The sequence below is a fragment of the Acomys russatus genome, chromosome 15 (genome assembly GCF_903995435.1).
Source record: "Acomys russatus chromosome 15, mAcoRus1.1, whole genome shotgun sequence".
Taxonomy (NCBI): domain Eukaryota; kingdom Metazoa; phylum Chordata; class Mammalia; order Rodentia; family Muridae; genus Acomys; species Acomys russatus.
Window position 1 is genome coordinate 64,012,047 of NC_067151.1, and position 11,580 is coordinate 64,023,626.

The 11,580-nt window shown below is 43.9% G+C and overlaps 1 protein-coding gene across 3 annotated transcripts in view; it reads right to left on the reverse strand.

Moving 5' to 3' along the window:
* LOC127199503 (cornifin-A) overlaps positions 1-10,633 on the reverse strand; it is a 219,034-nt gene extending 208,401 nt beyond the window's left edge. For 2 of the 3 annotated variants that reach the window (XM_051157634.1, XM_051157635.1), the window contains exon 1: positions 10,142-10,633. In XM_051157634.1, coding sequence (XP_051013591.1) covers positions 10,156-10,569 — 414 coding nt within the window. In that variant the 5' untranslated portion in view covers positions 10,570-10,633 and the 3' untranslated portion in view covers positions 10,142-10,155. Of the gene's footprint in view, positions 1-10,141 lie in introns of those variants that run through there. The other variant, XM_051157636.1, reaches the window with a different exon arrangement.
* Between the last annotated feature and the right edge of the window lie 947 nt (positions 10,634-11,580).

Here is an 11,580-nt window from a genome sequence, read left to right on the forward strand (position 1 = left end):
GCAATCAGTGCAACGAGTCCGAGGCTTGAGGTCTAGACGAAGAGCAGACAATGTGACCCACAAGGCATTCCAGTGGTGGCTTCTGGATCTGAAAATATTAGGCCTCCATTGACTTAGTATTGGGGCAACTGAGGACTGTCAGGGAATTGTATTTTCTGAAAGCTCAGAAAAAGTGACATAGACTACACAATGAATCTGGGGCAACATTGTGCTTCTCAAGACAGAATCCAGCAAAGTGACAGGCCTGAATGCTTTTATACTCTAAATCAGCAATGTGTCTCAATTTCTTTTTCTATTCTTTCCTGAAGAATTTAGGCTAGACAAATTTGTCTATTTTTATTCTCCTCTCATATATTAGACCGGGATGGCAATTTTTCCTCCCTCTGCTCCTCCTGGTCCCTCTTCTAAACCTCCTTCTCTCTCCAGGATCCGTACGTTCCCTTCTTCCCCTTAGAAAAGAGCAAGGCCTCCCAGGGACATCAACCATAGCATAACAAGCTACAATAAATGACCAGGCACATAGCATCACATCAAGGCTGGATGAGGCAGTCCAGTAGGAAGAAAAGAGTCCCACAAGTAGGCTAAAGAGATTGGGACAGCCCCTGTATCCACTGTTAGGATTCTCACAAGAATCCCAAGCTACTCAGCCATAATGTACACGCAGAGGACCTTGGTCAGACCCCTCCCTGATCTCTGCGAGTCTCCATGAGTCCCGGTCATTTGATTCTGTGGCTCTTGTTTTCTTGGTGTCTCTGACCCCTCTGTTTCCTCATATCTTCCCTCCTCCTCCTCCTCCTCTTCCTTCTCCTCCCCCTCCTCCTCCTCCTGAACCTCCTCCTCCTTCCCCTCCCCCTCCTTCTCCTCCTCCTCCTCCTCCTTACCAGTACTCTCTGATGTCTGGCTAATGTTTGACTGTGGGACTCTGCATCTGCTTCCATGAGTTGCCAGATGAAGTCTTTTGGGTTTCTTTGATGATGACTCTGCTAGGCTCTGGTCCCAGAGCACTCTGCAGGTAGAACACACCATCTGAAGGTATATTGTTAACCCTTCCTTTCTTGTCCACTTTCAAATGAGACTGCCTCATGTCACCTCCTTTGTCTCCTATGTTCATTTCTTCCTCCATTTTTTTTCCTCTGTCAACTCAATGCAAGTCACTAGTCTTACCTAGAGTTTTTCACTTTCCATGTATACTCCCAGTAACTGATAACATACAGACAGACTACTAGAAGATGCTTTACTCCCTAAAACAATTGTATCTCAGGGAGCCATTTTTTTTATTTGATTGTGACAATACTTTCATTGTGGAGGTTACCTTTTTCATACTTATTTTACTTTTTTGAGATTATAATACAGTTACAAATCCTCCCATATATCTCTCCATGTTCTTTTTCAAATTCATGGCCTTTTTTTCATTGATTGTTGTTACATGCATACATGTATGTGCATATACATATATTTCTATTCATTATACAAACTATCAGTTTGTATAATGTTATTTATGTGTATATTTTCGGGACTAACCATTGATACTGGATGAGCAATGCATGTGCTCTTCCCTTAGTAAAGCTATTCCTCCCACTTTCAGCATCCCTTAATCACCTGCCCACATTTCTTAGTGTAGGGTTGATGCCTTATGGCAGGTCTTCCATTCACTTTGGCTTGTTCTTTGTTGTTGTCTTTGTTTAGCTCAAGACTAGGCAGTTTTCTTGGTGAGACTTTATTGGTGTAGCTTTTGGCATTCCTAGGAGACAGGACCTCACAGCTGGTCCTCTGGCTCTTAGAATCTTTCTGCTCCCTCTTCCTCAATGTGACCCGAACCTTATGTGCAGGAAATGTTTCCTATATCATCTGGGACTGGGGTGCACAACTCTTTAATTTGATTGGTTGTGATTTTTATGTACTGGTCTCCATCCGTTGCAAAGAGGAGTTTCCTTGATGAGGAGTGAGGAGTGCACTTAGTCTAGGCATAAGGGAAGACATTTGCCTTTTCCTAGTGTTTATTATGGATAATATTTTACAAGGAGAAGAGCATTACATACTGTTCAGGGTGCCCCATCCAACTGCCTCCTCCAGGAAAGCATTACACTACATTAATTAAGTTACCCGTGCACTGTGTAAACAGTGCTGCTGAATGAATAGAATTAAATCTTAATAAAAATAAAATAAAATGCAACCCATGACCTCACTTCAGATGCACAAGTCCCAACGCAAAACCCCAAATGCAAAGAATACCATGCTATTATAACTCCTCCAAAGATTGTTAATTCATAGTAATGGCCTCCTGGGATGGTAAAGTAAACGAATTCCCAGACAAAGAACAACCATAAGATGCTTAAAGAATAATAAAGAAAATAAGTTCCTGAACAAATCATGAGGGAATACAAATAGGAAGTCAAATGCAAGATATAAAAGGGGAATTTGGGGCCTGGAGACTTAGCTTGGTGATTAAGAACACCTGGTGTTCTTCTAGAGAACACAAGTTTGGTTGCCAGAACTCAAGTCAAGTGACTCAGAACCACCTGTAACTCCAGCTCCATGGAATCCAACACCCTTTTCTGGTTTTTCCAGGGGTACCCCCATGTGTGTGTATACACACACACACACACACACACACACACACACACACACACACACACACACACACACACCCCGCACACAGGAACACATAAACACACACACAAGCACATGCCTACACACATGTAAATAAGTAAATCAATCTAAATAAATTTTAAAATGAGGGATTGGCTAAAGAGATGGAAATACACAAGAAAGTGGGTGGGACTGAAAAGATGATTCAACTAGTAGAGTGGCTGCTATGAAAACACGCGGACCTTCAGTGTTCCGGCTGGTGACGGTGCTGCCCAGGTGTGATCCAGACACTAGGGAAGAGAATGGGACCAGAGCTCATTGGCCAGCTTGTCTAGCTAACCAGTGAGCTCTGGGTTCAGTGAGAGACTTCCTCTCAAAACGTAATGTGGAGAGATAGATAGAGTTAGGCCCCTAACATTAACCTCTGTGAACATACGTGCATGAAAAAGTATATGCACGCACCCATCTGCCTCTCACGCACACATAGATATGAAATAATAAATAAGTAAATGAATATGTCAACAAGAAATATTTATTGAAAGTCAAACTGAAACACTGAAAATGAAAAATAAGATAAGTAAAATAAAAATCTCTGTGGAAAGTTCCATAAATAAAATGGATCAAGGAAAAGACATAATATCTAAGATTAAAGATAAAGTGGGAGAATTAGAACAGATAAGCAAAGTCTAAGATGAATTAATAAGAGAGGTGAAGGGGCTCCTCTCAAGATGTTTGGGAAACTCTGAAATGACTGAATCTAAGAATCCTGACCATAGAGGGAGAAGAACTGCACTCTGGAAGCACAGGACACATTTCCAGCAAAACCAGAGCAGAAAATCCTCAAGCTCTGTTGAAAAGATGGCAGCGCAGATACAGGAGGCATATAGAACACCAAGACAGACAAGAGCAAACACAACTTCCTTTGTAATATTATAATTAATCTTCTGAATATACAGAATGAAGGAAATAGATTACAAGTGACGAGAAGGAATGACTCAGCCATACACAGAGCAGGCCCGTCAGGATGCTGGCAGCTTTCTCATGAAAAGCTCTACAAGCCACAGGGAGTCGGAATGTTGCATTTCAAGGTCTGTGAGACAAGAACTGGCAACCCAAACTACTGTACAGACGGCATATCTGTCATCATTCAAAGAAGTAGAAATCGTTCCTTAATTAAAAACAGGCGAGAGGAATTCATGACCAGTCAGCCAGTTCTGCAGCAGACAATTGAAGCAATCTTTTAGACTGAAGAGGAAGGAAAGCACACATGAAGTCACAGAATACAATAAATCACAGTTAATAGTTAAACAACAGAGCAATGAGAAAACCCCAAATACTGTAACATCAACAAAATCACAGGAATTGGTGCATACATTTCAAGACTAACTGATTGTTAATGGCCTAAAGTCTCCAATCAAACATCAAAAATAAGTTGAATTGATTAAAAAGCAAAATCCATCTATGTGCTGCCTCCAATAAATGCACCTTATCACAAAGGACCGACACTACCGTGGGCTGAGAGAATGCAAAAAGTTATTCTTGGGCAGGAGAGATAAACGCGCATTCTGATTTCGCAGAGAAAAAGTGAGGCAAGAATGATCTGCCAAAACCAATTGTATGTGAAAATGCCACCAGGAAACCTACAACGTTCTCAGGTAACTTTAAAAAGAAAAATGAAGAAATCAGTGCCCAAGCTCAGGTGACAGTACTCCTCTGGTGTATCCGCCCATGAAACTCGAGTTGCTGCAAGGACTGTACTTGGAGGCAGCCGAGAACCAGCCACTAGGTGTGCGTCAGGTGTGAAAATAGACGCGGGTCAAGATGATCATACTAGATGAGGTAAGTCAGACAGAAAGACACAGTGGACTCTGTTTTCTCTCGTTCGTGTGACTGCTGTGGAAAATAAGGCATGTGGTCATCAGATGAGAACGGGAGCTACGAGCTGAACGCATTGTCAAGTTCTACTTCACCGTGAATCGGCATTTCAGCAAAGAAAGAAGTGAGGGAGTTGAGATATGGCTATCTGAAATCAAATAAGGACAGACATTTTTTTTTAGTACAACTCGGAGATGTATGCTCAATATTCTTAACAATTATATTTTATTATGAACTTATTAACTGAGAAGACCTCACTTATAACCCAACTAACCAAACCAATAAAAAAAGGAGATTAAAGAACACAGCAATGAAACCGTAAAAATGTCAGTTCTGAGGAACGATTCTCCTGGCATAGTCAGCAGGATTTCTTCTGCTGGTACCTGGAGCAACTGGAGCCTGGAGCCTCAAAGCCTTTCCTTGAGCGGTTCCCTCTAGGAGCGTCCCGAAGTGGAACGATGAACAGCCAAAACTATCCCAAGTCTCACCCAAGAGCCCCCTCTCCTATTTTAGCCTCATATATATAGCTCCTCCCAGAGTTTGTCCACGGATGTGTTTCAGCTGGCCACAATCAAGCTCCCACACAAGGTGGTTTGTCTTCTAGTGGATTAGCATCACCTGTTCTCTCACAAGTCTGTTCTTCTTCCCACTCTTGGGATCATAACAAAAGCCATGCTTATCTCTCCTTCAAGGAGATGAGAGCATTCCCAGCCTGTACCAGGGCCAAAGTGGAGAGAGCAAGGCGTGAGCAGTGAGTTAATGAAAGGTGAACTATAAGGATGAGGATTTTCAGATTAGTTTTTCCTCTCGAGGCTGCGGTTGCCTTGGCATCTATGATGGACAGGAGATATCAAACTGTAAATGTTCTTTAGGCCCACTTTGAGCTACCCAGGCTGCAGATGCAGGAGCCTAGAGCAAAGTACATCAAATGATGCCTTTTGAGGCCTCTAAATGCTCATGTGTCCAGATGTTTCTATTTTTAGCAGCTTCTACCACAAGAAGGTAGTTTGAAAGTTGAATTCAGGTCATATATAATTGTCTTTTCAGACGAGGAATTTGATGTGTTACCCAACACCAGTTCTTATATTCTAAGCTGATGGAAATGCAGCATAGTAACCCCGACTAAGACACACTTGTTTCCATGTTCTTAGTTGGTGAAAATAGCTCATTCCATTACCATTTTGGACAAATGTTTTAACTGATCAATGTTAAAATAACTCGTAATTCAGGTATCCATGCTATCATTTCATGATAAATTCTGCATAATGCCAGTCTGACATGTTTGAGAGTTATCAGTTCTGATACAGAAAAATGCTAAGCAAATATGAGGTCCAAGCGTAGTGCACTATGGAAAGCTAGGATGCTGGAGTTGGAGGACCACAATCGCCAGGGTACGTGCTCTAACATCCACAGCAGAGAGTTGTGTCCTTGCCTCTTTGAGACTCTCGGTCAGGTCATCATGGAACTCTTCCTGGTCTAGCAAGGGCTAGAGAGATGGCTCAGGGGTTCAGAGCACGGGCTGTTCTTTTAGAAAAGCTGTGTTTGATTCCTAACACCCATACAGTGGCTCACAACCATATGTAACTGCAGTTCCAGGAATCTAGCACCCTCTCTGGGCTTCCCAAATACCAAGCATGCAGGTGGCCCACAGATATCCATGCAGACAAAACACCCATAAGTATAAAATAATACAAAAATAAATTGAAACAGAAGGTTATGGCAGTTCTTGTTCATAGCCCAATCTAACACACAAGCATAGAATAGGGTGAGAACCCCTTAGAAAAGACTTGCAGAGTTTTGCAGAAACACGCCCTGCCAAGGGATGCCACAAACCCTCGAGCATTTAGAAGCATGACAGCTTCTAAATTAATGGTCACAGAAGAAGCTTGAGACACCAGCACGGAGAACAGAGGAGCAGGGGAGCCATGCAAGGGGGCAGGGGAGCCATGCAGGGGGACAGATTCAAAGGCAGGGTGGGCTCGCGTGACTTAGCATGGAGAACAGAGGAGCAGGGGAGCCATGCAAGGGGGCAGGAGAGCCATGCAGGGGGACAGATTCAAAGGCAGGGTGGGCTCGCGTGACTTAGCAGGCTGAGGTTCTCACTCCCATCCGTCGTCTGTGGACATGGACGTCACTGAAGTTTCCTTTTGCGTTACACTACACCACACAGTATTGACTATGAAGAAGAGATAGTTTGTATTTTTTTTAATTTTTATTTTATTAATTTATTCAGATTACAACTCAATTTTTTATCCCACCAGTTTGTATTTTTTTAATATTCTGAATTTTTGGTTTATGAAGACCTAATTCATGATGAGTTGATGTAAATGACTTCATATCTCTCCAAATAGTGAGGTGGAGGACGGAAGGTTAACTTCCTGTCATCAGTTCTTTGGCAGAAGGTATTTTATGTGAACGGTGGTGGGTGTGGTGTGGTAAAATACAATTGATGAATAAAGGAAAAAGCTATTAATGGCTTTGAAGTACCCTTGATGTCTGTCTTTAATTCCTCTCTCAAGCAGGGACATGCTTTGCACTCTAGGTTTGATACGTTTTCATAATTCTGTAGCAAGCATTCTCCCCTGTGGACTGTAAGCGCAGTGATGGAGATCACCTTTGGGCCTCAGGAACAAGTTTCCCAGCCCATAACCTAGCCTTCTCAACTTCAAACAGCAGCGTGAAATGGAGAAACTTGGAAGATGCACAAACTCCACAGGGCAAGGAGCCCGAGTCGCCTGGCTAACTGGGTAGAACAAAACCTCCCTGCCAATCCACAGGGCAGGTGTGCAACAAAAGCACGGGACTCTCAACACCCCAGCAGGCGTTCAGTGGCTTGGACCACCCAGGCTGAGCCCAGGGTACACAGCGAAGGTTCCAGCCTTCATCGGAAGGCACAGCGCAGTCTAGGTGGGATATGGGAAGTACAGTTTAGCTTGGCATGAGCTATGCACATTGGAAGCTGAACCTATCAGTACACAAATACCAGAAGAGGCCTAATAATAATAACCAAAATGTCCGTAAGGGACAGTCAGGAAACCGTGTTGTGAACCTATAGCTCACCGACCTTACTGTCTTTCGGTTAACGGTAAAAAAGGCAGCAACTGCCCTCTACTGTTGACTTGGGGAATGACATTGTCCAGGGTTTTATTTTTTTCCCCGACGTCATTATTCTTGGTAGATCACAGTATGTCACGCAGCTAAACACAAATAACTAAGCGTTCTCTGCTGGGTAACATGCTTCAGCCTCGTTCTTTCATGTTGTATGTAATGCTGACGTGTGTATGGGCATGATTAATTCCAAGTGGCGCACAGAGGTGCAATGCATATGTTTCTTTGTGTGTTCCTGCATATTGAATGTACAGTTTCAACCATGATAGTCACATGTTCTACCACTAAACTATAACCCCAAGTATATTTTTTCACTTCATTTTTTTGAGGCTTGCCAGAATGAATTTATAGTCCCAGAAGGATTTATAATCTTTTATAATACTTCTGCCTCAGTCTCCCAATGATTAAAGCATTTGATTTTGCTCAACCCTCAAAGTCTTTTTTACTTATACCTGTGAAAGCTAGTGTTTTGGCCAGTGTCTTAACTCAAGGTCTGCCAACAATGACTGTCCCTAGAGACATTAATGACATTTTCCATCACGGCAACAGGCCATGTGTGCACCTCACCACGTGTGCACATCGTACAGATCCAAGTGATGTCATTCTCTCTGTCAGCTTACCAGCTGCGCAACTGACAAATCCTTGGCAACTAGGTTTTGTCTTTTGCTTCCCACGTGTTTCTGAGCACCTTTCCAGTTTGGAGCACAAGTGCACCCCACAGGTACTACCTGTCTCCTGCTCTGCACACCCCCAGGCCTCTGACCATCCAGGGAACCTGCAAGAGACTCAGTAGGGTAAATCAGAGATGAGAGTCATAGACGTGGGTTCCACAATTCAGAAGTTCAGTTTCTTGGTGACCTTTGGTAATTATTGTCCCATACCAGGTATGTGGAGCAGGAACTAGACACCCCTAAAACTCCCTTAATCCAATATTTTATGTCACACTAAACTACTCACATGTGACTTTATGGGTTTGGGGCCTTATCTTCACTAATCTATCTCCTCAAACCTGTTGACACTTTCTCCTCCCTCCTTTTCATTGATGCTTTTTTCCCCCCTTAAAGCTTTATTTAGAGAGGTAAAAAACCACAATGATAATGTGTATAAATGTGAGAAAGAGAGAAAGGAGGAGGAGACAGGGAGAAAGACAGGTAAGAGATGGGCTGTTGTCGTGGGGAGGGCACAAGGATTAAAAAGTTTTCATTAACATTTAAAATTATTCTGTCTACATCCCACTCACTGTTATTCTTTACATGACAAATTCAGTCTCACAAACTCCAGCAGAACATTCTCATTCTTCCATATTTTGATATTGCATAATATTTTCTTATATCAGAATTTTTAAATATTTTATGCTGTTTTTATGATGATTTCTTCAGATTTATCATCTAACTTCCAATGTTCTAGCCTAACTCTTTTTCATTGCATTATAATTTTTTTATTAATTCATCCATATTACCTCTCAATTGTTATCCCATCCCGTGTATCCTCCCATTCCTCTCTCCCTCCCGCTTCCACCCTATTCCCCTTCCCTATGACTGTGACTGAGACTTGGTATCCTAGGATCATATCCAGGGAGGAGGAGGTCTCCCCCAGTCTTAGGCTGCTCTTCCGATGACGGCAGGCTCCATCCTCAGGGAGCACTCGGTAGTGCTCAAGGAGGAGTGACTGCAGTGATGTGTCTAGAGTGTGTGCTGGATGCTGGATGGTTTCCACATGGAAGTCTAACCATGTGCGGATGTGTCTCCATGTCTAGGTGAGGGATTCTTCCCCTGTGTGTCCTTGGTAGGCATGTGTCTGAGGTCAGAATGTGTTTCTGCGTTTGACACTCTGCGTTGTGGGTGTCAGAAAGGGAAGATTAATGGAGAACAAATAAGCAGGCACACACACACACACACACACACACACACACACACACACACACACACTGCTTCTTTGAAACAGTTTAAAGAGATTCAACTAAACAGAATAACCACAGCCTGGGGGCAAAACGTTGAAGCCAGTGATGAGTCAGAGCAGGCAGGAGGCACCTGTGGACGTGACCCACTCAGGTGAAGGAAGAAAACCCTGCCGTAGCTGCGGCTTCCCAAAGTAATAGACACCCAGTGGCCTTGATTATTCTTGTACCAGTGTGTTCTGTGTGCATAACACACACACACACACACACACACACACACACACACACACACACTCAGTCACAAAACTGGGCATCTTTTAGCCATAGACCTACTGACTAGGTTTTGCTGTGCTAGTTCCAGCTTCATAGTGAGAAAGTAATGACAGTCCAATTACCCACATATAGCCAGCTATAGAGTTAAAATGTTTTTAATGGGGGAAGAACATCGAAATTTCACTTGTGTCAATGCCCATGCCCCTTCAGGTGAATCCTGAGCCCTGGGAAGATTAGCCACCCAATGAGACTTTGGGTCATGTTGAGAAGCTCAGGAACTCTGGTCCCAAGAGGGAGGGATTAGGACTGAAGGTCACAGCATGTGAAGCACGGGGCAATGGGACTCATGAGGAGAATGGAAAGGTGACTCTGCACCCGCTGATTGGGTCTTCAAAGTGTGGCTGAGGACAGCATTACTTCTGCTTTGTCTTCTGCTGGTATGGTGCTGGAGTGACAGTTGAGGGGCAGGGCTCAGGAACAACTGGCTGGCAGGGCTCAGGCACCTTAGGCTGACAGGGCTCAGGCACCTTGGGCTGACAGGGCTCAGGCACCTTAGGCTGGCAGGGCTCAGGCACCTTAGGCTGGCAAGGCTCAGGCACCTTGGGCTGGCAAGGCTCAGGCACCTTGGGCTGGCAGGGCTCAGGCACCTTGGGCTGGCAGGGCTCAGGCACCTTAGGCTGGCAGGGCTCAGGAACATTGGGGTTGCAGGGCTCCTTGGTTTTGGGGCCACAAGGTTCCTGGGGTGGTGGCTGGCAAGGCTGTTTCACCTGCTGCTGGTGCAGCTGAGGGGGTACAGTGCAGGGCTGCTTCTGCTGGTGGGAACTCATGGTTAAGGCAGCACTTGGTCCTGGAAACGGAAAAGTCAGTTTAGTGATTAACTAAGAAAGATGGTAACTTCGATGTCAAGTGAATTTGATTTCAGGCCTCTTTAGAGGAAAGAGCCTCCTCTCCATGTGGACTTCCACACTTGAAAGTAACACACAATATGGTAATTTCTGGACCTGTCCAAGAGGATGAGGCAAGTAGCTTCCTCTGGCCCATCTCAGTGGGTTCTTTCCTTACTCTCATTTTCCCTGGTCACGTTACGTACCTAATTGAAGAGGCTCCAATCCAAGAGTGAAAACAGCAATGAGACATGTGTGGGAAAATCTCACACTATGGTCGGTGTCTTTATGCTAACAGCAACATTAATAGCAATTTTTAAAAAAAGCAATAAAGTGTCTTTGAAAAACAGGCCTTCTGCTGTGTGAGCCCACACACCAGGACGTTTGGAACGTGGTGCCAGCACAGGCAGCAACATTCCAACCTCTTTGTGAAATAAATCACAGTAGGATTCACATATTAATCCACACCCATATGGTTTTGCCTTTTCTAGTTTATTCTCTCCTATGGATTTCCTATAGATTTTTTTTCCATTTCCATTTTAGCTTACCAAATGCTCTTCCGTTATAGTTCTCTGAATGCGCTCCCACTAAGGGGCTATCCTTGAGCCATGCCTCCCTCCTCACCACTACTTGTTGCACTAGCACTGTCTATACATGACATCTCAATAGCACACGTGTCACCTTCTCTGCCAGACTAGAAGCTCCATACTGGTCTGAAAAGAAATGTTTGGCAGATCCACTTAATGAATTACATTTCTATATTGAGGTTGCCCCCAGTAAGAACTACAGTAACTCTGACAGCTCTCTGGACCTAAACCTTAACTTCTGTCCTGCTGATCTTTGGTGAACATTTGAGTAGATTCTTCCTTCCCCTGGCCTGATCTCTGATTCTATGGCTGTCCACTAAGGTGGCTGACTGAGCCATCTCTGAAGTTCCCTTCAGACCCAAACTTG